This window comes from Apiospora hydei, assembly GCF_038363865.1.
Source record: "Apiospora hydei strain CBS 114990 chromosome Unknown utg000005l_segment0_segment0, whole genome shotgun sequence".
NCBI classification, from domain to species: domain Eukaryota; kingdom Fungi; phylum Ascomycota; class Sordariomycetes; order Amphisphaeriales; family Apiosporaceae; genus Apiospora; species Apiospora hydei.
In genome coordinates this window covers 1,193,790-1,219,093 of record NW_027117364.1, presented here as the reverse complement: position 1 = coordinate 1,219,093, position 25,304 = coordinate 1,193,790, and the positions used below count along the sequence as shown (strand labels likewise).

General features: G+C 54.7%; 8 protein-coding genes across 8 annotated transcripts; 4 read left to right on the top strand and 4 right to left on the bottom strand.

The window, feature by feature from the left end:
- Nucleotides 1-2,211: 2,211 nt before the first annotated feature.
- PG997_005858 (uncharacterized protein) lies at nucleotides 2,212-3,933 on the top strand (the record flags this gene model as incomplete). Its single annotated transcript, XM_066810173.1, has 2 exons — nucleotides 2,212-2,862; nucleotides 2,890-3,933. 2 exons carry the CDS (start codon nucleotides 2,212-2,214, stop codon nucleotides 3,931-3,933), a joined length of 1,695 nt encoding a protein of 564 aa, XP_066669096.1.
- A 768-nt stretch (nucleotides 3,934-4,701) lies between these two features.
- PG997_005857 (uncharacterized protein) lies at nucleotides 4,702-5,160 on the bottom strand (the record flags this gene model as incomplete). Its single annotated transcript, XM_066810172.1, has 1 exon — nucleotides 4,702-5,160. One exon carries the CDS (start codon nucleotides 5,158-5,160, stop codon nucleotides 4,702-4,704), a length of 459 nt encoding a protein of 152 aa, XP_066669095.1.
- A 15-nt stretch (nucleotides 5,161-5,175) lies between these two features.
- PG997_005856 (uncharacterized protein) lies at nucleotides 5,176-5,502 on the top strand (the record flags this gene model as incomplete). Its single annotated transcript, XM_066810171.1, has 1 exon — nucleotides 5,176-5,502. The coding sequence occupies one exon, from the start codon at nucleotides 5,176-5,178 to the stop codon at nucleotides 5,500-5,502; it is 327 nt and encodes a 108-aa protein (XP_066669094.1).
- Nucleotides 5,503-7,865: 2,363 nt separating this feature from the next.
- Nucleotides 7,866-8,530, top strand: PG997_005855 (uncharacterized protein; the record flags this gene model as incomplete). Its single annotated transcript, XM_066810170.1, has 2 exons — nucleotides 7,866-8,115; nucleotides 8,187-8,530. The coding sequence occupies 2 exons, from the start codon at nucleotides 7,866-7,868 to the stop codon at nucleotides 8,528-8,530; spliced, it is 594 nt and encodes a 197-aa protein (XP_066669093.1).
- A 529-nt stretch (nucleotides 8,531-9,059) lies between these two features.
- Nucleotides 9,060-11,520, bottom strand: PG997_005854 (AAA domain-containing protein; the record flags this gene model as incomplete). Its single annotated transcript, XM_066810169.1, has 3 exons — nucleotides 9,060-9,280; nucleotides 9,347-11,116; nucleotides 11,193-11,520. The coding sequence occupies 3 exons, from the start codon at nucleotides 11,518-11,520 to the stop codon at nucleotides 9,060-9,062; spliced, it is 2,319 nt and encodes a 772-aa protein (XP_066669092.1).
- A 578-nt stretch (nucleotides 11,521-12,098) lies between these two features.
- On the bottom strand, nucleotides 12,099-13,913 carry PG997_005853 (uncharacterized protein; the record flags this gene model as incomplete). The annotated part of the gene is made up of 1 exon (XM_066810168.1): nucleotides 12,099-13,913. The coding sequence occupies one exon, from the start codon at nucleotides 13,911-13,913 to the stop codon at nucleotides 12,099-12,101; it is 1,815 nt and encodes a 604-aa protein (XP_066669091.1).
- Nucleotides 13,914-14,508: 595 nt separating this feature from the next.
- Nucleotides 14,509-18,114, top strand: PG997_005852 (DNA repair protein Rad18; the record flags this gene model as incomplete). The annotated part of the gene is made up of 2 exons (XM_066810167.1): nucleotides 14,509-14,613; nucleotides 14,674-18,114. 2 exons carry the CDS (start codon nucleotides 14,509-14,511, stop codon nucleotides 18,112-18,114), a joined length of 3,546 nt encoding a protein of 1,181 aa, XP_066669090.1.
- A 684-nt stretch (nucleotides 18,115-18,798) lies between these two features.
- Nucleotides 18,799-19,761, bottom strand: PG997_005851 (ubiquinone biosynthesis protein COQ9; the record flags this gene model as incomplete). Its single annotated transcript, XM_066810166.1, has 2 exons — nucleotides 18,799-19,131; nucleotides 19,231-19,761. The coding sequence occupies 2 exons, from the start codon at nucleotides 19,759-19,761 to the stop codon at nucleotides 18,799-18,801; spliced, it is 864 nt and encodes a 287-aa protein (XP_066669089.1).
- Nucleotides 19,762-25,304: the final 5,543 nt, after the last annotated feature.

Sequence of the window (25,304 nt, the reverse complement as noted above, 5' to 3'; positions counted from 1 at the left end):
ATCCAATCTAGCCTAACTCGTTCGTCACTGGGATGGACGCGCTGTGACCCAATGGATGAGGAGTTGCCAACAGAAACGGTGTCTGTTTCGCAATCGTGGATGATGGTGGAAGAAGGAAAGGGCCAGCCGAGAGTCCTGAATCTGGTCCAGGGCTTTGCGGCTGACATCCCCGATGCATCAGTTGCTTGTGCTTACTCATCAGGTCATATTGCGGATGCACTGCGGGCTTGTAGAAGGGTCCGGTGCTGTCTGTCGAATATTTCTGGCTTGGCAACTTGATGCCGGTTTTGGGACGGTAGGACCAAGATGACGACAGTCTCGTCACATACGGTATGGCACTGGAAGGTGCCACGATGAATGGAAAGATCCGAACCCAAGCAGCCATCATGTGCGCCTCGTGTTGATTGTGTGTGGTGGCCGTAGTATCGCCTCCAACCGCTCTTTGCTCTGCCTCCTCTCGGCTCGTCCAGGCCAGCCAACGAGCGTCTTCATCGTGACTTGCTTGATTTTGACGAGTAAAACGTGTGTGTCGGATGGGCCCAACCTAGCAGGCCATGCGGAAGCAGCGGCCATCTGATATTGGAGTGAGCATCATCGTCAGCGATGGGCAGGGCCGTCCTACTTGCTACATGGCTTCGATTGCGCTGAATTGTTGCCCAACCCGTTTCCCTCGAAGCCGGCCTGTAACCTATTGCATAGCGTGCGTATTGGCCCGGCCGCTCCACCGTGCAGCGGGGGCCTGCAGCCAGCTGCAGAAGCACCACTTCTTCGCCTGCTCCTGTCGAATCATCCATCTGGACGTGAGAGCTGCAGCCGAATTGGACAGTGGCTGGTGGATGTGCTCAATTTTTATCGGGGCTCTCCTCCAACGTGGCAGGCGTTGGCATGTCTTCCATCCCACAGCCGAATCCAATGACAGAGGGTAAGACCAGTTCTGTGGGGGGGTCGATCTCGTCCGGGGCGCACCTGGAGCGACCGTCGATTGACATGCTATCGGGAGAGCCAGCGTGCCAGCGTAGGGAAATAGAGAAATAGACACAAAGCCGCCAGCAAGCCAATCGCCAGATCCCCTCCCGGCCTGTACGGTGCTCACAGTACATCTCCGTTGCGGCACTAAGAATAGCAAACAGTGTACCGCATCTTGCTCTGATCTAGATGCCGGGGCGTGTTCCCGGGCTATGCCGATCGTGGTTCCGCTGGCAGGCCACAGTGTGTCTAGTGCGCCCAACAGCCTGTGTTAGACTCGCTAGGTTAGCGCTTTATGCAGCCGCGTACAGTGCCAAAGCGCGGGTCCGAGTTTGGAAGTTTGGCGTGGGCTGGTCCCTCTCCGAGTGCTTGTCCTGCATTAGTACCTGAACTGGCGGTCGGTCGTCCGTTGCAGAGCAAAGGCGCAATGTCGCGATCCGATGGGCGGTCTGGTAGGCATATCACGTAAATCATGGGCGAGGGTGCAAAGGGAGAGAGGAGAGGGAGCCACCTCGACGATGGGGGCGGTCGGGAGGGTCTGATGGATGGATATGGATTGCTGCGTCCCCTCCCATCCAGATAGATACCTCGATCCTTCTCCTGCTGGCTCCCTCACTTTCACATCTTTGCATACGCCCACAGACGTGTTGCTTGCGTCGTACAACTCCAGCACCTTTCACAACAGCTGTTGTGAGACACACAAAGTGGGCTACTACCACCACCGCTCCCACATCTCTCTCTCTGGCCGCTCTCTGGCCGCTCTCTGGCCGCTCTCTGGCCGCTCTCGTCGTCCCTTTTTTCCACTTTGGGTTCCATCGATAGCATTTTGTCTTACTTGAGCATACATACTTTCTTTTTGCACTTGCATGAACTTTGGAAGCATATCGTACATACATATGCCCGGCCAGGCACATTTCCTATACGTGCATTCCGTTCAGTTGGGGGATACTTTGCACACATACCCCGCGCTCGCATACCCAACACGCCCGTCGCACACACAATTTTAACACTCGCACACTCTGCCTGTGCCTGTGCTTTGGCTTGGGAAGCTTAGGTACTTGCCTGCATATTCCGTCACATTCCTCGGGTTGACGTTGGCTGTCTTGGGTGTTGCTCGTCCAAGGGATTCGCGCCATCTCTTGCCCTGGGGGTCGTCTTGGTGGACACCATCACACATCACACCACATATCCCACACACATATACGCCGTACCCCAGACACTTTCGGTGTCTGCCCTACTTTCCCCATGCGCCCCTACGCCGATGTCACTCATCTGCCTGAGTCTGCGTCGTTTTATTCCGCCATCACCCACCCCCTTGGGCTCCGCTTCCTGAGCGCCGACTCTTCTCGCATTATATACGGTGCGGGTGGCGACGCTCTGTTCGAGGTCAAGGCCATCTGTGACGACAATTCGCCGCTTAAACGCGCCCGCTTTGTCCTTTCTGCGCCTTCGCCTTCGGTCGTGTCCGACTTCCACGCCGCAGGACTGCGGGCGAATCCTGACCTCACAAAGATCGGCGGTGACTGTCATTTTCTCCGCCACGCACGTCCCGCCGACCCATCTTCCGGTGGCGAGAGTCGAGCTAGGATCACTGACCTCGACGGCAATATAATGGAGGTCGTCTATCTCCCTCCCAAAGACTATCCCTCCCACCACAATGGCTCGACCGTGAGACGCACCCAATCGACAAACAGCGAAGTAACCCGCATTCTGGATTGGAATCTTGAAGTGGCCACTTCCCATCCTGCTCATTCCGTTGCCGCGTCCAGAGCCCCGGCTGGGTCGGCCAACGCCATTGCTCGACCCCAAGCACGCCACGTTGCTTCTGCTCCTGCTCCTGCTGCCGCTTCCGCTCCCCTGCCGCTGAAGACGAGCCGTGGACTATATTCCGGCGCAGTGTGACGACGTCGACGTTTGAGGCAGCTCCTGCCCCCTCGGGAGAACTCCAGCGACTACGGGACCGGTACCCTGGTTAGCACTGTGCTTGGAGCAGTTGCTGCCGGCGCCGCAATTGGTGGCGCTCTGACATACATGAACATGAGGAACGAGCGTGAACGCGCTCCCCGCCAGGAGTTCGACCCTCCCGCCATGCAGAGGCGATCCACCATGCCGGATCCCTACCCCAATCAGCACCAGCGCTATGTGGAGGTGGAAAGGACAGTGGAAAAGATTCGCTATCCTGAAGACTATGCCCCCGCCAAAGGAGCCCGCCACTATCCGCCTCCCAGCTACGTGGCTCGCTATTCACAAGCCCCTGACCGATCGCGGGAGGTCGAGGAGCTTGATGATCGTGCAAGTCGGCATTCTACCCGCCACAGTACCACTGGACGGAATCGGACCCGAAGCGAGGCCGGTTCCTCACGCAGACCCCTCATGATCGCGGAGGCGGAGCATAGGAGCACCGCTGGGTCCAAACACACCGGCGCGCCGAAGCTGCTCATGGAGACTGAGTACCGCAGCCAGGCCGGCTCCAGATATGCGACTGACTTCATGCCGGAAATAGACACTAAGAGTCGCGCCACCACGTCGAAACCTTCGAGGCATTCGAGCGTCCGATCGGTGCGACGCCCGGAACCGGAACTCGAGTCGTATGTTTCGACCCGCACTCATCGGACAAGGAAACCAGAGCGGTCAGACCGATCCGAGGCTGTCATGCGGGCACCGCCGACACTTGTCAAGGCCGAGACTATGTCCATCCCGGTTCGATCCAGACCGCCGCCTCCTCGGCAATCAGTCTCCGCCATGGCGAAAACCCTCGGGGAGCGCCTCGGAATGAACAACGGGGTCAAACGGATGCCGACGGGTGGCAGAGCTACCATGTATGCCAAGGCCAACATGGTGCCACTCCCTGAAAGCGAGGTGGGCGGCAGTCTTGCCGACTGGGACGACGATAAAGACAGTGTCGCTCCCGATGACAGCATCAGCTGTGTAGGCGGCAACAGAAGCCGTAGGTCCTCCCGCCGCTAGGGGGCCACCTGGAGGGAAGAGCAACATGACTCACCGGAGGAAAAGGACATGTGACACAAGACTACATTCGAAGTTCGATGGCTTGTCAACATCCCCCCTCAACAATTATCTGAAAGGTCAAAGGCGACAGAATCCCACATCTGAGCTATTAAGTCTCAAGTGTGAAGGAAAACCCCGGTGACACAGAACGCAATTTCACGAAGAAAATGGAATTATTATGAAGCATGAGCAGAGCAACTGGTATGGGTGATGTGCCTTTTTTTCTTTGGGTCGGCTTGCATGACGGATTGGATTACGGGAGCGTGTTCTTTGGAGATACTCATACCTTTTCTACTCTACTACGGGTTTGGGCGGTTTCGATCGAATTGGGCAGGTCAACGGGTTCCAAAATTTTGTGTGAGCTATTGTATATAGCTCGTTTGTTTATGACGTGCAGGTCAACATCCTGCCATGCTACGATGTTTGTATGTCCATCAGCCAAATTATGTCTTTATCCGTCGTTTTGCCTTCGCAATCTAGCTACTGTGAAGAGGGCAGAATTAGGCCTCGGGCCAATGGCCACATATTTCGACATCTTTCCTGGGCTTGACCTTTTGGCCTAGAATCGTATTTCTCGACCATTTCCTCGGAGGAAGTCCCCCCATACCAAACCAGGGGCTCCGTGGCGTCTTTCGCTCACATGGCTTCATACACATACAAGCTCGAGTTCCTCTCGTCAGGAAGATGAACCTTAGCTTCCCGCCCATGAGTGCGATGTCCATGGGGTTCTTAGTCATCGGCGCGCCGAGCTCGGCCGTCAAGATACTCGGTACCTCGGCCAGCGGCACCATGGACTGCACGTCGACGATGGCCAGTTCCCCGATGGTCACACTGTCGGCCAAGCCCCGCCACGCCCGAGGTGTGCGGCTGTGCGGAGCAGGGGAAGGGAGCGGCGGCGGGGTCCCGGAGGTCCCGGAGGTCCCACAGAGACGCGGCGCGGGATCCCCAGTTCAGCGTCAGGAGTGTCTGGGTGCTTACGTCGCGTATTACACCGCCCTGGTGGTCGCGGATATGCCAGAGGGGCTCCACGGGCCCCAGTAGGGTCGTTGTCGAATGTGAAGACGAAGAGGGTACTGAAAGGTCCAACTGGACGAGCGTTGCCGTCGTAGTAGGCCGGTACTGCGATGCCGTGGCCCATAGAAACCGCCCGTCGTACTCTAAACCGCCCAGGTGGTACTCCTCAGGCATGTTCCCCCCGAAAGGATGAGTTCAGCACGGCGCCGCCCGGCCGGTTCCCCGGCCGTCGTAGATCAGCAGGTGGCCGCGTCCGGCGCCAGCGGTGCGGTCTGTGCCGTTGACGATGGGGCCGTCTGGGTACTTCTCCGTGGGCACGGTGTACTCTCCGGCCGACACCAGGTACCGCGTGTTGTCGTTGTCGCCACTGCGGCTACCCAGGCGGACCATGCCTTCGGGCTCGAAGGTGTCGCCCTCGAAAGGCATCTTCTCCACGACCCGCCACTTCGTGGAACGACTGAGCGGCCGGCGCCAACGTCGTCGCTATTGCTGTTTATGGGGAAAGGGTTAGAATGAGGAGGAGGATATGCCCGAAAGTAATGTGGAAGACTCAACGTGTTGAATATGGCGTAAAGGCATCTTGAACCCCCGAGTATTGGAGAAGTGCTCGTGGGAACATGACCACGGTTCGTTTGTTGCCTTTTCGGGATATCTCACAATTCGATCTTGCGTTCCCGAACTGGGGTGCACTCTCGAATGGCAAGTCTTGGGGTCCATCGCTGTTGTGTTGGCCGAATTCATACAGGGGTTGATCCTTTGAGGCCCCGGAAATGATGGGGAGGCGTCACCCACATTTCCCTCAACACCTGCATAATGTAGCCCGGACGTGCCGGGTAACTCATTCCCGTTTTAGGAGGTCTCTAGTCGGAGTTCCGGTATACCATGGTAGCTGTCTCGTAGGGTGTATGCTAGTTTTTGTCAGAGACGGATACAACCTAGGCCGTGGAGTTGGCTGGATGGCATTGTCGAATTGCTAGGACTGCCACGAGGCTTCAAAACTACCATGTAGACCACACCGAAGTTGTCATCACAAGATCAATTATCGTCAGCTCCAGTACCAAACTACCTCTCCGCCAGAAACCGAGTTTGATAGGTGCCGAATCGCAAAGCCATTGGCTCATAGTCCAAGATATCATCTGGTAATAATATCGCAAGGGCTCAGAGCTATAATTAGACAAATTTTACAGAACAATCAGTCTATTACGCAGAGGCTTAGTAGATCGAAAGGCAGGTATTGGCATCATTTGTATCTATTGATAGTAGGACATCCGAAACGAATGTTCGCTTGCTGATGCTCTGGCTGCCGATGGTCCCTTGAGGGGTGTGAAGAGTGACCCCAGTGACTTGTTAACTTGATCTTCATATCTCCCATAAACCTGATATCGCCAATCGATAGCCACATTATGATTCTGCGGACGGGGAAGGATATGCGTGTAAGTGATACAATTGGCTAATTTCACATGGCGCCAGCCAGCTGATCAGGCGCCAATAGGGGCTGTATTGGTCATTGTATAATCGTTTAATGGATTCCATACATCTATCACATTGCTTTCAACCGTGGCCTCCTGAGTGTGGTTGGATTTGACGCTGCTTGACGTATTTATTGATTTGGTACAGGCTTGCTCGTCTCCCTCGTCCCTGTGTGTGGTATGACGGCAAGAAAGACCAAGTTTTGAGATTGATTGTGTACACGCCTGGTGTGGTAGTTGTTGTTGGTCAGATCTGGGACAGGTTACTCCTCAAAGCAATGATTGTTGTCATGAGAGCAGGCTACAAAAGTCTCCCATGGACGTAAGGTGTGCTTCACTGCCTTAGGCCTTCCTCCCACAGTGGCCATCCCTTCTGAAGCCGTGGCCGACCAGTCCTTCGGCGAGCATTCAAAGAATCTGCTAGCAGATTCTCATTCCAACAACAACGAGTACACTCGGCCTTGTGGCGCAGTGGTATAGCGTACTTCCTTTGGGTGGAAGAGGTCCTGGGGTAAGTCATCCTCCTTATCGACGTGAAATAAACAAACATTTACTGACTGTCGGTTCCCAGTTCGAATCCCAGCCTGGCCCTGATCCAGAAGCTCTCTTTTTCTTTTGCCCTTTTTGCCCTTACTTGATCTATACGGCAACTCCTTCTGCTTGCCTTCCTTGGCTAGCGTTATGTAGGTTTCCGTACATATCATGCCAACAACATCTCGAGCCAATTGACACTTGCCCGCGCTGCCAACCACAATGTATAAAGATGGATATTGGCACCAATGGAATCTACACATGTTTCTACGTAGCCCTTTTTACAGCAATCATCATACTTTAATAGCAAACCCCAGTCTTCTTCAAGATCGGCAATGGCTTGCCAAACATAGAGCTGCAGGTAACCACTGTCATTCCATTACCTCCATGGGCCTGCCATGGTTCAAACTGCTCTGATCTACCTCTCCCCAAACCAGAAGATATGCCAGGCGAATAAACCAGTAAGAAAGGGTGAACGTCCTTCCGGCGTAGCGATGGGGAGAAGGAGTCTGGTGGAGACATGAAGTCCAGTTTCCGGGGGGGCGATGGATATGCCACCCGCCACCCGGGCCCGGACACTAGCGCCAGCATTTAATCCGGGCCAAACTTTACTGGCCTTTGCCCAAACGCACCCACCCCTGCAACCGTCGAAATAGCTGGCGCCTCCAATCCAAAAGATTTCGACATCGCCCTCGCCCTCGCCGACTCCCGCAATTCGCCCCATACCCTCGAGCCGGCGCCTTACACAACCACGACAGCGACGGCAATTCCTCCCAGGCGCAACCAACCGTACGGGGACCATTGGGCGAGCGAAAGGAAATAAGCGAAAGGGCGCAAAGTCCCCGGGATCATTTCGAGAGAAACCAAAGAGGCAGCAAGATGAGTGCGACAGGACCCTCGCGAGTCCTCGAGGCCGCCGCCAGCGGCATTGGCCAAGCTGGCCGCATGTACAAGGGCAGCAAGACGGGCGTCGTCGTTTCGGCCGGGCTCATGGACAAGACCGTCAAGATCCGGCTCTGGGGTCAACGATGGGAGAAGCACGTTTCCAAGGTACTTATTTACTTGCCAATCGGTTCCCTTCTGCTATTTCGCCGCCCTCTCGACGATATTGAGAGGGAGGAACCAAAAAGTAAACCGCAACAGATTTGCTGACCATTCTCGCAAACAATAGTCCTTCAAATACCCCCCACTACCACCTAGTCCACGACCCCGCCAACAGCGTGCGGAAGGGCGACGTGATCAGCATCGCGGCGGGGTGGCGGGCGTCGTCGCGGAAGAAGCACGTCGTGAAGCACATCATCGCCCCCTACGGCCAGCCCATTGACGCGCGGCCGCCCGTGCCGACCGAGGAGGAACTGAAGGCCGACTACATTGCCGAGCGTGTCGCCAAGATTGAGCGTCGCGAGGCCGCCGCCAAGGAGCACCGCGAGGCCAAGCAGCGCGAGCAGGCCGAGGCTGAGGCGCGGAGGGCGCAGAAGCTGGCCAAGGCCCGGCAGCACCAGCAAGAAGGAACCACGACAACGAGTACTGCCGACGTCGATTAAACCTGGATGAAGGGATGGCCCGACTGCGGGAACACGCCCAACCTGGGCATTCTGTGACTCGGAATTGCAACTGAATGGCATGTGGGGAAAACCAATGCCAAATCTGGCCGAGCATTGGAGCTCCTGGGAAGGTATGGCAAAGGCATAGAGAAAATGTAAAACAATCGCTGGATACGGCACCCAGGGATGGGACCAGTGTATATATACAATATGGATCATAATGTGCAACAGCGTGTGCATAGCCAAGACCTAAACCCCAATGCATACCAACTCCCATGGAATAGCATTAGATGCTGCCTGCTGTCCCCCGTAAGCTCGTGTTCTCTTGTCCCAGGTATCATATCTATGCCCCTACCTCGTCCTTCCTTTAAGAATGCCTAAAACGCCCCATTCGGATCCTATCCATTTTCCTCTCTACTCTCTCACACCTCGAACTCGTACAGTCATTGTGTACGGTTCGGCCAATGACTATAAACCGGCATACCAGTGCCTTGATCCCGATCCCGAATTCATAAAGCAGCCAGCAGTACTAGCCGCCACGTTCTCCAAATTGCTTGGCCCAATCCTCGTATTCTTTCAGGCCTTCGAGGCTGACGCTGGGTCGAATCATGCGCAGACTAGCCTTGAAATCAGCCAACTCTATGGGCCTGATCTCATCCATGGTCATGTGAAGCAGAGCCTCTCCAAGCGAACGGAGGGGTCCCATAGCCGCATCTTTGGCAAGAGCCGTGATGTCGGAACCGGAGAAGCCTGTGTATAGAAAAGGGTAATTAGCATCGTGCGAACTAGCCAGGAGAGAGAAAGAGATGCACTCACCACCGGTCAGTTCGACTAGTTCCAAAATGTCGGCTTCTGTGAGACTGTGCTTTTGCTGGCCCAAAAGAGTCCGCAGCTGAGTGGCTCTTGTCTCCGGCTCTGGCAATGGAATATACTGCCGCCTCACGAATCGACGTCGTGCGGCGTCATCGATGGCCCATGGCAGGTTGGTGGCCGCCAACACAAGCACCCGGTTCGCGTCCCCGCGGCTCTCCCCCTTGCCGCCCGGGCTGCTCTCGCGCCCCGCCGCTGCGCGCTGCAGATCACTCCACTGGATCAAGAACTCGGTCTTGATCCTCTGAGTAGCTTCATGCTCACCCGATCCGGATCTCTGAGACAGGAGCGAATCAATCTCATCGACGAAGATGATGCTGGGCGACATGGCCTTGGCAAGAGCGAACAAGGCGCGCACGAGCTTCTCGGACTCGCCAAGATACTTGCTGGTCAAGCTGCTGGCCGAGATGGAGAAGAAAGTCGACTTGGACTCGGTGGCCACGGCGCGGGCCAGCATGGTTTTGCCTGTCCCGGGCGGGCCGAACAGCAGCATGCCCCTGGCCGGTTCGCGGAGCCCCATGAACAGGTCCGGTCGCAGGAACGGGTAGACGACGGCTTCGCGCAGCGCGCTCTTGGCAATCTCCAGCCCTGCCACATCGCTCCAGTGGACTTCGTCGCCCTCCACGACAATTTCGTTGAAGATCGCCTTGGCCGCGGCACTATCGACACCCGGCGGCAGCCTCTTAAGAGTTGCCTTCTTTTTCTTCTCCCATTCCAATTTCGCTTTGTCCTCCCTTTCTTCTCCTGACCCGTCCGGGGAGTCGACGGTAAGATCGGCCGGCACAGGCGACTCCGGCTCTTTCAGCCTAGCATCGCCGACATATTCTTCATCGTCTTCTGACGTGGAAGCGTGACCCAATTTTTTATCACGCCTCGGTCGCGGCGTACGCTTCTTGGCGCTATTAGGTTGTGATGGAGAATGCCTGTGGGCAACTGGCTTCCTTCGGAAAGGCGGCTCGGCGGAACTTCTTCCTGAAGCCAACGCGGCATCAGCCCCGGCGTTTGCGGACGCACGAGCAGCATCTTGTGCCGCCATGGAGCCGTTGTGCGGTTTGGGACCACGCGATGAGCGTGAGAATGCCGACTCCGTTCTCTCGCCAATCGCCAGAGAGCTCAAGGCACTCGAGGCGGCGCCTAGCGCCAACGAGGATGGTCCCGGGAAAGTGTAGTCTTCTGTGTGTCTCGTCGAGGGGGAACCAGGACTCATAGGATCCAGTGCCCCATCATCGGGAGTCACAAGCCTCCTCGTGTGGCTGTCCCATTGAGAATATGCAGAAGCTGATGCTTTTCGCGTTTGCTCAACAGAGCGCCTGGGCTCGCCCAAAGCGGCAGCAGGCGAATGCAAGTCCGAGGAACTCACTTTCCCAAGGTTCTCCCGGGAGGAGATGTTGGACCACGCCAACGTGGCTGCTTTGCTTGCCCCCGGGCGCTCAGCGCTCTTGGGCGTCATGCGAGGTGACGCCTTCGCGGCCTTCTCCGAAGATCTCCCCGACCGTAATGTCGTCCGCATAGTCCGCTTATCCGGGCTTGGGGATCTCGAGCTCTTTTTCATGGGCGTCGTCGACGATGCATACGGAGGCAACGGGGGCCGTTGCTTCGCTGACGACTGAGGCGAACTCTGTTCGACACCGGTGCCGTCTTTCCGCCCCACCACAGCCCTCTCCGACGAGTTCCTCACGGCCATGGACGGCCTGGGGGGAGCGACGGTCTGGAAAGCTCCGTGTAGGATATGGCTGGGATCGTCCCGCCCCTATCCAGCCTCTCTCGCTGGGGTCTGCGCTGGAAGATCCACCGCCATTGGTGCCACTCGAAGAGGAGTTGCGCTTGGTAGCGACGTCTTCTTCGCGGGAAATACGCAGCGCCTCGAGCAGGTCGACGCGTTCTTTGCATTGCGTCTCGAGGGTCTTGAGGCTCTCGAGCAGGGCCCGCTCGGTCTCGGATTTGGGGGTGTAGCTCGGCTTGCTGGGCGAGTTGTGATTGATCTGGTCGAGGGCCGTCTTCCAGTAGCGCATGGCCTCCTTCTCGTTGCCTTGGCTCTCGTAGTAGACGGCGGTCGAGCATGTCAGGTAGCTCTCATCGTAGGTTTTCTGCAGGTTGGACGCCGCCTTGTTCGGCCACATGCTTGCATTGGCCCGGATTACGGCCCGCGGGTGTCGTCGTGGCTTCTTCGTTCATTCAGGTTGCGAGAGGTGATGCCCAATAACGTCCCGTGCGATCGAGGGGAGGGTTCGCTGTACGGTTCCGGGGAGAGAGCTTGGGCAACTGGGGATCGTCCGGAAAGCATGAACTATGGGTCGAGCGCACATGGACGTTCATGCGATCAGGGTGAGTGAGTGCGGTCTTGTATAAGGTCATTAGCAGTAATGCATTAGCATGCTCCAGCTGCTTGTGACGTCGTTGCAGTAGCACGAGTAGCTTGCTTAGTGGTCGTAGTGGGGTTACCCAAGCCATTCCAACAACGCGCTTCGAGTGGCTGGCGGGGGGCTGGCGATGCGCCGGGCGGCCATACAACGCCACAGGTGCTGGCTTGCTTATATCCCAACCGAGTAATAAAGAACGTGACCATTTATTATCTCTTAATCACCCAGATAGGTATTCCAACATCAACATGGGGGATGTTGCAGTGTGTTAGGGGCGATTTTCAATTACGTGTTGAATCTACACGTACTCTTGACCCTTTTGAATGACAATTGGGTTTTCATTCGGCGTTCTCTTCATCTCTCGGCAGCTTCATCCCAAACATTCCTAGCATGTTCCCAACAGGCCCTGCCGTGCCTCCCTGACTCTTGAAACTCTCGAGCAGATTCTTGGCCAGATTGTAATCTATATCAACTTCCTCTTCGTCGTCGCTCTCTTCCGTCTCATCATCGCGCTGTACCTCTTTGCCTTTTTCGTCGGCCGCACTCTTTTGCTTCAGCGCCTTCAGCTTCCTTGGCGTCGGATCTAGCTGCAGAGCCCCATGAGAGTTCAACTCGGCTTCCATCTGGGTCGCCAGTCGCCTGATCTCCTCTCCTTCCTGCTCGTCTACTTCCTCAACCTGGCCTGTCTTGTCCGTATCCCGGTGGGGCTGCTTCGAACGGGTTGGTTCTTCAGCGGGCATGCCCATCATTTCCCGCATCATCTTGGCAAACTGCTCCTCGTCAAAGCTAACATCCTTGTCTTCGTCCTCGCTGTCCTCCTCGTAGTCTGATAAATCATCATCTTCGTCCATATCGTCAAGCTCCGCCCCTTCAAAACCAGCAGTCTCGTCGTTGAGGAAGGACTCGAAGCGTGCCACCATTTTCTGCAGATCTGCCTGAGCCGAGACATCTCCAAAGCCGCCCTCCGCCCCCTTTTGAGTGCCACCCTGGCCATCAAGCGCTTTTTCGAACTCTTCGTAGTTGATATCAATCCACGACTCATCGTCGTCCTGCTTCACTCCGGGCCAAGACGCAATGACGGCATCGCTTGGGAGTGCCTGGTCACCATCCTCCTCCAGGTCCTCTAGAAGAATCGCCACTTCTCGGGTAGTTCGACTGTTTTTAGTCGCGGCATTGGAGGCGAGCATCTCGAAACCACAAGTCAGCTTCATGCCTACTTCCAGTCTGGCAAGGTTTTCTTGGGTGGCCCCAGCCGATCCCGTCTCGTTCTCAGCTCTTTCCATGATCCCAGTCCAGGTTGGAGGTGGCGTAAACTTTTGCGACTTCAGCTGTGCAAACAGAACCTTGGTGTACTTGACGCTCACAGTCACAAGGTCCTGTGGAGGAAAGCTCAGTTTTCCGGATGTAGATAGTAGTGATTTCATAGAGGTGGGGTCTCTGAGATAGAAGGCTTCCACGGCGGGCGCGATGGCTGCCGGTTTCTCACGTAGAATGTAGGCGAGTTTCCTAGGGATAGTCGTTAAAGAACGGTGCATGCCATCTTGTATCTGCTTGGGATACTTCTCCAGCCGGTAGAAGGCCTCGGCCTCCACAAGAGATGACTGGACGAGGGATGTGGCGTCCTCCCTGATATGGCTAATCGCTTGATCCAAGGTCAAAGGCCTCTTGTCTGTCTTGTCTTGCAGTGGGATCAAATGGAGACGCCCCTGGTTGATCCATATTCGGTTGGTATCGATCTCTGGGCTCAACCAGGGTGGCAAGACGTTGGCCGCTTCCACCAGGAGAAACTCGCCATCACTATCAAATACCCGGACCCAGAGGTCACTGGCAGTCTTGCTGAGCTCGCGGAGAAGATACACGATGAGCCACTCGTCCTCTACAGAATCGCCAAAACACGAGCTACCATACAGATAGACAAGTCCGCGGTCGTTTTTGACTTCCAGATTGAGTGAGTCTCGTTGCCAGATGTAGTCCTTGGTGAGGGACTCGGCTAGCTGCACAGCCCTTTTGCGGACGTTCTCCAAAGCCGACAGTTTTCGGCGGGCCTCCAGCTGGTTGTCGATGATGAAAAGGATGTACTCAACACAGTTTTCTGGGAGCTGCCGGGGGAACCCATCCTGGAAGAAACCCTGGGCGTCTGTGCTTGGCTCCATGTTGGGGATGGAGCACAGAACTCGGCAATAAGTCTATCGGTGTGTAGATATAGATCTAAACAGAGATAGATCGAAGATCCATATCAGGATCCCGTTTCGTGTTGCCGGTTAAGACATGCGATTGTTAAGGGGAGTGGGGCTTGGTCATGGCGGGGTGATGCAAGGCCTTAAAGGCCTGGAGTTCTGCGCATTGGACCCCAAGACCCCTACCCAGCCTGCCAGCCTGCCAGCAGCCAAGAGCCAGCGGGACATTTTTAAGTTTGGCAAGCAGCAGAAGCCGGCTCGGGTCCACCTTCCAGCGCGTAAAGTGAGGAAAGCGCGTCTTTCATGTCCAGCATCAACCCCATTGGATCATCCCACTTTGACTTTGGACATTGACCGCAAGCCATTCGGCTACATACCTTACACATCTAGACGGCATAACGCACTCACAATGCATGTTGCCCATTGAGGCGCGCATCGGAGACACCCTGCTCTCTTCATGCGACACCACTTCTCCCAAAGACGAACAAATCAGTCCGCTTACTAGGACTTGATTGCGCCTCTCTTCAGCCGGAGCCGACCTGAACTGCGCGCGACAAGGTACAGCAGCAACATGCCGTCGGCCTCACGCGTCAAGCGCTCCCGCGCTGCGTTTGACGAAGAAGATGCCGAAGACCGCACCGCTCACGCCAGCTCCAGTAAAGGGGCGCATCTGTTAGTCGACTTGTTCCGAGGTTATCAAAACGTGTGCTGCAGCTGACATTGAATTGCTCTACAGAGAAAGAAGGCACGCGTGTCCGATGCGGACACGAGCAGATCCTCGGGGCGCCTGCGCCACAACGGACAACCTAACTCTGACGACGATGACGAGATCGAAGAGGAAGAGGTCGAGGACGAGATCGAAGAGGAAGAGGTAGAGGACGAGATCGAAGAAGATGACAATGATGTCATGCGGGATACAGAAGCGCCCCCGACGCCCCCTCCGGCCACACAGTACGAGACCATGCGGGATGCCGGCTTTCAACATTTATGGCACCTGGACGAAGACGATATGAGAGCCACGCAACGCCTGAAGAGTCGACAGCTCCCTGAGCAAATAGGTGACAACGTGGCCGCGCTTAATGCCGTCATCGAGAGCATTACGTGCTACAATTTCATGTGCCACACACGGCTGCACTGCGATCTTGGCCCTCTCCTCAATTTCATCGTTGGCGAGAATGGAAGCGGAAAAAGCGCCATTCTTACGGCAATCACCTTATGCCTGGGAGGGAAGGCGAGCTCGACGAACCGCGGTGCCAGCCTGCGTAGCTTTATCAAGGAGGGACAAGACCATGCGAGTCTTGTCGTCAAGATCAAGAACCAGGGTTCTGATGCTTACAAGCCCGACCTGTTCGGAGAGTCCATCATCGTTGAGCGCAATTTCAACAGGTCTGGATCCAGTGGCTTCAAGCTCAAATCGGCTACTGGCCGCGTTGTCACCACGAAAAAGTCAGACGTGGATGATGTGGTCGAGTACTATTGTCTTCAGGTAGATAACCCTCTCAATGTCCTCTCCCAAGACAACGCTCGACAATTTCTCAATTCAGCCAGTCCCACAACCAAGTACAAGTACTTTCTACAGGGCACGCAGCTGGAGCAACTTGACAACGATCTTCAGCTTTTCGCGGAGCTGATGGAAGCAAACGAAAACAAGCTCGTCGAGTATGAAGAGACCGTAACGTATCTGAAAGACAAGTTTGAGAAAGCTCGCGCCATCAAAGAGGCGTGCGACAAGAATGAAGAATTGCGTCGCAAGTCTCGCCTCTATGTCCAACAGTTGTCATGGGCACAAGTCGCGGAGCAGGAGACGATACTGGAAGAGAAGGAGAATGCGATCGAGGCTGCTGAAAGCGAGATCGCCCGCCTGCAGCAAGAAGCAGAAGCCAAGACCGAAGTTCTCGCTGCACGTGACGAGAAGATCCAACAAGCCGAACAGGCCGCCGATGCTATCACCCAGGAGGAGGCTTCCTTCGAGGAGAAGCATGCAGAGGCTGATGCCAAATTCAGGGCGGCCAAAGGCGAGATAGAAGAACTGCACGTCCAGGAGAGAGAGCTCAGATCGCAGGCGAAGCAAGCTAAGCACTCCGTTGACGACAAAAAGGAGAAGATTAAGGAAGAGGAACGCCAGTTGGAAGAGGTCAACGGCGGGGCCGCTGCTGAGGCCGAAAGGGCAGTGGATGAGGCCAAGAAAGCACAAGAGGACGCTGACAACAATCTTAACGATCACAAAGACGCAGAACCTAGCCTGCGTGAGGAGATGATCAAAGCCGAGGAGCAAGTGGCCGAGGCATCGAAGCTCGTTGAGCAGAAGCGGAAGGAAGTCAATGCTGCTGAGGGACGATTGCGCCAGCTATCCCAGAGCCGGATCGATTCGTTGGCCGGCTACGAGCCACACATGGCGCAGCTTTTGAAGAACATCGAGAATGACCGGGGATTCCAGGACCAGCCCATCGGACCTCTTGGCTTACACATCAAGCTGAAGAAGCCGGATTGGACGTTTATTCTGGAGAAGGTTCTGAATGATCCATTGAATGGCTTCATTGTGACAAACCCACACGATCAGAAGCGGCTAATCGAGCACATGAGACGCCTCCGGATGGACAAGAATGCCATTTATATCAGCAAACCGGGCTTCTCGTTAAATGCTTTGAGAGAGCCTGACGCAGGATTCGAGACCATCTTGCGTGTTTTGGACATTGACGACCCACGTGTACGCGATCAACTAGTTCTAGTGGCGAGGATTGAACAGATCGTTTTGATGCCTCGTGCCGCCGATGTCTGGGCCACCTTGGGGGATAGGGGTGCCCCGCCAGGCGTTGCATCTATACTGGCGCTTCACGATACGGACAGGAATGCATTCATGCGATTTCAGCCTAAGGGGAGCAACAATCTTCAGTCCACGGCGGAAGGAGTGTACAATGGTGCTTCGCGGATGAAATCAGACTCGGAAACGCAAATCAGCGTGCAGAAGAGACAGCACGAGCAGCTGCAAATGGATTTGAAGGAGCTCAATCAGTCCATGCGACTCACACAACAGCATGCTCAAAAATGCTCACTGGCAGTGACACAACACAAGAGACAAGAAAAGGCATTAGATCGACAGGTGCGGGCGGCTGGTGTTGCCCTGAGTGATGCTCAAAGTGCTCTCGATGCTTTTGACGGTGTCGATGCCAGACTACAAGCTCTCCGCGAAAATCTCGTGGAAGCAGAGAGGAATTACGAACACTACGGAAGACAGTATGCCGAGATTGCCGTCTTGAAAGAAGAAAAGAACAAAATCGTCAGTACGCTGAAGGCGGAACTCAGAGCTGCGAAGGAGGAGTGGGAGGATTACAAGGCCCGTAAAGGGAAAGCCATGGATAAACTCCAGCGTTACAAAGACCTGAGACACATAGCACTGACAGAGAAGAACAGCGCCATCGAGCATATCGATATCGCCAAAATCGAGAAACAGGACGCGGAAGGAGCACGAGACGAGCAGAAGGAGCTCGTTCATGAGTTCATTACAAACGCACAAAAGTACAACCCAGAACGCGTCATCATTCCAGAGGGCGAGACGTATGACACGATCGAGAAAAAATTCACTGCCCTCAAGTTACAGTTGAAGAGAATGCGCGACAGCCTTGGTGGTACGGAAGAGGAGATCAACAACAGGATAATCCAGGCTGCTGAGGAGTACAACGCTGCGTCACGCAACCAACAGAATCTAGGATCCCTCATGGTCGAGCTGAAGCAAGCATTGAGCAAGCGCCTGGACAAATGGCGAGCCTTCCAGCGCCTTATCTCGGCCCAATCCCGTGCCAACTTTCAGTACTTACTGAGCGAGCGAGGCTTCCGAGGCAAGTTGCTTCTCGACCACGCCAACAAGAAGCTCGAGATCAGGGTTGAGCCGGACGAGACCAGGAACAACGTGTCGGGCCGAAACACCAAGACCCTCTCTGGCGGAGAGAAGTCCTTCTCGTCTATCTGCTTGTTGCTTGCCATTTGGGACGCTATGGGCTCGCCGCTACGTTGTCTGGACGAGTTTGATGTGTTCATGGACAACGTGAACCGTGCCATCTCTACAAACATGTTGGTTGAGGCAGCCAGACGCTCTGTAGGCAAACAATTCATCCTGATCACGCCTAACGCCATCGAGGGACGAGCAAAGGTCGCCGAAGATGTAAAGATTATTAGGTAAGTGCTCATCGCTATGTGCCCTCTGAAGATATCTTTGGTTTACTAACCTGCACCTGGCAGGCTCTCGGATCCACGCCAGAGAACCTTGGTTGACCACTAATCATTTCGGTTTCCATATCATCGTGTGTGCTCCGCTTGAGGTGGATGTTCAGGCTCCAGTCATTATGTTTATTCGTCAAGGGGGTAAAGCCTGCTACAGCGCGTAGTTTTGCTAAGTACGGCGTATGATACCACAATGAAGCATGCGGAGTTGCGGCGTTCCAATCAATAAAGGGTTTCTGACGACAGGGCACCACTGCTAGCATTAGGCGCATAGGCTGGCTGGGGATTGTTCTAGGTCTCGAGGATATTGGTCAACAGGTCGATGCTCTCTGAGTTTGTGGTATAGAGCCTGAGGTATACCAACATAATATAAACCGTCAATGTTATATGCTATCAGTTTAGACGAGAGTGTGATATTGCCTTCCTTTTCCTACTGTACTCACCGTCTGCATGGCGTGTCCTAATCCTGCAATGTGGTTTGTTGTGCAGAAGGATAATTACTAATGCACGCATGGAAGAAACGCCCTACAATGCTTCCATATGACGCTTGGTCACCTATTGATACACTTCCCTGCGACTGTACGCGATCGTCACCACGCTCGCTCTTCTTCTAAGACCTCACAGAGGCGCATATCCAACCCATTCAGATTCTGGCGCCCTTGCTCCTCAACACGTTGAGGCCGGCCGAGGCCGTAAAGCCAACCCATTGGCCGATGCTCCCCAACGCGCCAGCGAGAGATCCCGTCTCGTCGAGGCGGCGGCGCAGGAACGCGCGCGTGTCGCCAAAGCCGGCGGAGCGGTCGTTTGTCATGAAGAGCTCGGAGGAGGCGTAGATGGTAGATAAGGATGCGCGCTTGGTGTACCAAGAAGGGTCGACAGCGAGATCCCCGGCGAGATGGTGGATCTCGTCGGAGAGGAGGGCGAGCTCGTGAAGGGAGGCGGGGACGCGGCTTGGTTGCGCCATGACTGCCAGGGCCTAGATGGCGGGGAGGGAAGAGGAGGTAAGCCAATGAAGCAGATGACGAGACGGCGTACAGTTGGAGAAAGGACCCCCGACTCAGTAGTGTGTACATACCTCTTGCCATCGGTGTATAACATCCTGGTTGGCGAGCAAACGCTCCCAGGTCAAGCGCTCGACCCTCTCGGGCACTGTCAACAGCTGGCCCCGCGCGCCGGCCGCGGTGTCGGGGGTGGCTCTATCGGCCGCAGCGGCCACGGGCGCATTGAAGATCTCGGCGCTACGTGGGGCCAGGGCCTCACGCTTGCTCACGAGGTGGTACTTGATCAGGCTGAAGGGGCCCTCGGGCACGACATTGGTGCTGATGTCGAGATATCCGGCGTCGCGGGCGCCTAGGGACAGCGCCTTGTGGGTGAAGCCGTGCTCGGGCACGTGGCGGTAGGCCGCCGACAGGATCTGCCGTTCGGCGCTGTTGAAAGCGCCCGGCGGGGGCGGGTGGTCGTAGGAGTGGTAGGCGCGACGACTGCTGCTGCTGCTATTGCTGCGGAGGCAGGCTGTGGTGGTGATGAGTGGTGATCTCGAGGATTTCGTCGTCGTTGACGCCGCTGCCGACGCCAGCCTGGTGGCGAACGCTCTCATGGGGGCCATGGCTTTTTGATGTATGTATGTGCTAACCTCCTTTGCAGTCGGAAAAGGCCTCTTTCCTTTCTTGGCTTTGGAGGTTCCGAGTGCAGCAACTGGCAGGCTGATGATGCAACCCTGAACCAAACCAAACCAAACCAAAGCTCTCTACTCAGCCAGACCCGTGCTTTCGAGAAAGTCGGGATAAATTATTGCTTAGTCCGGCCGCCGGGCAGCTGCAGGTGGCCCCCCGTAGCCTACACTAACTAGTAACTACCCCTGCCGCGCTGATTACTCATAGGCGAGTGCTGTTCGTGATCTTCATGATTCAGGTCGGGTGAATGTGGGTTTGTTTACTGGGTCGAAGGCACCGAACCACCCGACTTTGCGATCAAACGTACAGTAATCCCGTTGCAGTTAGTTCCCGCAAGGGAGTCAGTCCCAACTGGCGTGGCCATCTGTACGTGAGACGTTTGGGCCCGTCTTGTAAGGCCTAGTGCCAAATGCGAGTGGGCATCATCCAGGCTCCAGCAATGCCCAGAAACCGTCTGACCTCCATTTATTATGTGCAGGTGCAATACTTATAGCCACAGATATGTATATGCAGATCAGGAATTAGGTAATTACATGTACGAGCTTCTGTACGAGCTCTGTGCAAGGGTCCTGCAGATCATATGGTCGGCCATTGAGGGGTCGACAGCCTCCCTACTCCCTACTCTCTCTGCCCCGCGCGTGGTCGTCGTATGTATTGTCGTGACTTGACTTCTTGCTTTTGCCCAGCTCAACATTTGCCTGAGATGAGGAAACGTGAACCCAAGCAGGCTCACATACCAGTAGACAAACGTCGGGAACAAGATCCGACGAAGCCGCAGGTGACAGCCCTACATGCGTCGTCTGGAGTTCCCTCTTGCTGCCTGCGTCTTACACGCTGCCTGCACGCAGCAATGTTTGCGTTGCTGCTGGGTCGCGTTCGGGGCTGTCGCACGCATACCGACACAAAGTGCAAGGGATACTGCCAAGCCCGATCATGATTTGGACTTTGGCCCATGTGGGATATTACCCAGCGCAGGGGGCGTGCCGCTAGGCATGTATGTACGTGTAGTACAGTCAGTGAGTGGGATCATAGAGAATGGTCGGGATGCACGCACGGCTGATCTATTTCGTGCTACGGTCTCTGTGAAAGACACGCCGAGCATTGTCGCCAGATAATATGGCAACACCGAGGTATAGTGAGCCTACTCATCGTGATGAAGATTAGTACTACAGATGTGGAGGGGAGTCGGCTGCATCGTGGGCAGTCGCCGGCATCACATCATCTCGCGAACTGCGTCGCATCTTCCCTGGTGCTGCTGTCAGCACGGGTGGAGCATGGCTAGTGTTGGGGCGGGCACTGCAGTCGAGAGTTTTGGGGTTAAATCCCCATCGCAAGCGGTTCCGAGTGCATGATGGCTGCCTCGGGTGGATTCGAGATTCTACACCGGTTCTCCATCCAGCTAAGCTCCTTCGTGGATTGCGGCATTATGGAGCTGAATGGAAGAATGCCGGCTCATGGCAATGAGACGCCATGGACGCATCACTTTTTCTGGCGACATGCATGCAATCCTCGCTGGGAGACTGCCCCGTAACAGCAAGCATAGACGGGTATAATGGAAGCTGAGGGGGGTGGGATCGCTAAAGAGCCCGCCCTGTAGGCTTACAATTCGTGCTTGTAAGCCACATGATTTCCTGTTGCCCCGGGGTCCAGGGGTCTTTCGTGTATACACAAGAAATGGCAGCCATCGAGCTCCAGGTACTTGTGGCCTCCCCGATCTTCCCAGATACCGGGCACAATCTCGAGATAGGACCGGGCGTGTGTCTTGAAGTAAGCAGCGCGCCCATCCCAACCTCCTCGCCTCGCGTTCTACCCTCCAGATGCCCCAAATGACGATTGGGTGTGAGAGGTTGTGGATATTCCGAGAGATGGGTCAAGAGATCGGAAATACAGGCTTTTCCACGGTCTTGCGGGTCGACCACTTGCTGTGACTGGTAACTTGTAAGCGTTGAGCGGCTCGGGGATTCCGAGGTGAGCCAGGCACTTCGCCGATTGACAGGCCAATCGATGGCCATCTTGTATATCCGATCTTCCCTAGGGGCCGATTTTGTGGGCAGGAATTGGCATCGCGCGGTTTACTGAACAGGAAACCGATGCGGCATTGTCTACGCGCAGGAGGTGATCTGGTGCCTTGCACAGGATCAGGCTCCTGGGTCTTTCTGCCACCTAGTAGGACGACTTATCACCAATTACTTCTAGACTGGTAGTCCAAACCTCCCACTACTGACTCGTATGTATCAAACCCCATTGCGGCGCTGTGCCTCGATGGCGACGATCCGATGCAAGTGCGGGATATATAGACAGGGTTGCTGATCCGGCTCCGGAACAAAGCAGTTCTAGTGCATGCATTATACGTACGCGGCTTGCACACTGCACTGTAGTTCGTCTTCGGGAATTGTTGCGGTGGGAGAACATCGGTTGACACCCAAGTTCTTCGCGCTCTCCTCGACGGTTCAGCAAGCTGTTGCTCAAACATCGCCGACATGCATCGAAGAAGGCTGGACGCGAGCTGCAGAAGCTACCGGGCCCTTCGAAGGATATATTCCTTGTGTCCATGGTGTCGTACCTATTCACGAAAGCGTCAAGGTGACTCGGTGCCAGCCACGGCCCAAGATAGGATTGACCAGGGCTCCCAGCCGAGTAGAAGACGGGCTGGGGCTACAAGCAAAATTGACAAGTGACAGAGCTCAGCGTTTCGCACCATGTCACCTACGGACACGACCAAAATGGAAACGGTAAGCATGTAAAAAGAGTGGCCATCGCAACTGCAGCGGTGTCGGATCTTACGTTTCCACGGTTCTGCCTGGTCGGGACAGTGACGGAAACTTATCCCATACCGCCGTTCGTTACCTTCAGGGACATGTGCTGCTGGTCATATGTACTCTACTGGAACTTGGGAGAATCCGAGAAAAACGACGAGGAAGCGGATTTGTGCTTGGATGGGAGGCATAGACTGAAGTCGAGCTAGATTTGACGGCATGGGCCCTCGACTTCCCTTGCCAGCCCCACTTGGAGATTGGGGAGGGGAGTTTCGAAGAGAAAGAAGCTGTGGGAGTACCAGGCGTAAAGTACGTAGAATGCACCATATGGGCGAGAGGCATGCAGACGGTAATACCCTTTCAGCCAAACGGTGGCATCTCACCTGTCTACTTCGCCATTTACATCAATGCACAATGGTGATGCATAAGACACTAAAAAATGCTTGTTCGAATCGGATTGGTTCCTGGATACGACCAAAGTATTGAGGAGATACCTTGCTGGTGTATAAGTCTTTAAAGGAGTAACCGATGCGCCTACCTCTCACCTGCAGGCAGACATTGTGTACCAAGAGGCATAGTAATATCAAAGGGCCCCTGATATCCTCCTCGTTTTCTTACACCTATATAGGTACACGTAAGGTTGACAAACACATATCATCTTGACTGGCACTCGATGGTGGCTGATGGCAAGGTCCTCTCAGCCTTGCCTTCACATCTTGGGGTACCTCGCATATGCTTTGACGGCCAGACGTATGCAGGCCAGGGAAAAGACAACTAAGAGATGGTGCCCGCCTGTCATTGCGGCTTCAAATATACATGTTATTGACACATGGCGCCAGGCAATCCGTATAACGAGCAGCCTTGGATGTACTTTCTGGAAAGCCGCCGAAATCCACGGACAGCTCATCGGGCGTCCTGATGCATGTGCCTTTCCATGTGCCTGGAGACGTCGAGCCGCTCAGAGCAACAGGTGTGGCAGGAGTAGGTGCCTCGATCACATTAGCCGAAGGCGTTGTACGACTTGACATGTTATATATCCCTTCCTATCTCGGTATATTGTAGCAACCCGACCGCATGGTGCCAACACGTTGAGTCCCGCTAACGGACGTCCTTTAGAAGTTGGCAGCAGCACATAATAGCCAACCCTTCCTCGTGCATTAGGGGCTCAAACAGTCCAACATGCAAGTGCCAGGATAGGGGCGAGGGCAAACACGATTGGCCTGTCGAGAACAACTTGATATATGCAGCTCACCGTGAATAGAGTGTATGCCCATGGCCAGTTGCTCCTCATACGCCGATGTTGCCCCAGCCTAGCATGAGGCATTATCCAGAAAGAGAAGAAGGAGCCATTCCGCGAGACATGGTAAACTAACGACCCGCGTCTACTAATTCCTCCGGATTGCACGCAAGCTCCAATGACGGGCCCTCAGGCCTGCAACAGGTCTAGCATGGAAAGAAGCTGGAGTAACTTGGAACCGATCTAGCAGATACGATGGTTGTGAATAAAGTATTATCAGTCCTTCCTAAAATTATGGTGTGTGCTTTGTTGAAAGAGCTGTGCCGCGATCTACATAGCTACTATGACAGGGTCGGGTCATCTTAAGTGGGTGGCTTCGTTTTCGGCCCCTCCCTATTACGTTGATCAAGATAACTCACCGTCTGGTTAAACTGCCAGAGCATGTCATGAATAGAGAAACTGATCCCGCGAGAGAATTATATGGGAGCTTTTAATGATAGCCTGGCATCACATCGCAAGCGTGCCAACGCAGGTCACCGGCAAAGCTAACCAACTAGATGAGTGTTTACAGCGTGAGATAATATAGCCAAATGCTAATAATATATGGGTGTAAGACAATTGCATGTGCTGTACCTATATAATGTATGCACTCCGACTATTCATAGGCGTTTTACATGTTCATACCAGGCCATAACGGTTCTGCATGCCGTCAAACCAGACCAAGCTGCGTTCCCTCATAGTACCTAACTAGCATTATCAAGAAAAAGAAAGAGAAAGAAAGAAAGAAAGAAAGAAAGAAAGAAAGAAAAAACGAGACCGGACCTTAGTCTACATGTAGCAGAGTCCCGGCTAAGTTATCTATCAAACTTACCTATAATGTCAATATGCATGTACCCCCTCTGGGAAAGTAACACGAGCTCGCTCATGCACTCACACGGTGTATGATCAGTAGGTAAGCCATACACTTCTGCGGACCTCGCACTCACCTACCTGCCAGGGCGTTATGCAGCCGCCGCACTTGGATCAAATGTCTGCAAAGCATTCGTCAATGTTCGACCTATGTATGGCCGGGAATCTACCCCCAGTGTTCTTGATCCAACAGCTTCATGCCCAATGTAACAGCCGAGACATGAGCCAAGCCGGGCTTCCAAGGGAGGGGCTACGTTGCTAACCTCAACCTCAGCAGCTACAAACACACGAACTTTGGTCTACCTAGCGTACGCACATATATTGTTGTTGACGCATGCATAAATGACCACCCGGTATTCAGGTAGATAGCGATGAGAGGGCGTCGGGGGCTGGGAGGCTCGGAACCGACTACATCTCTGACATCTTTACATACGTTAAGTACACTAACTAATCCAGTCCATATAGTATGCGCGTTCAGATGCGTTGAACCAGCCACGCCAGTTCTATTTATGGACGTTTTCAACCAAGGACAGGCGGATACGGTAGGTGAGCAGAAGCTGGAGGGATGGACAGT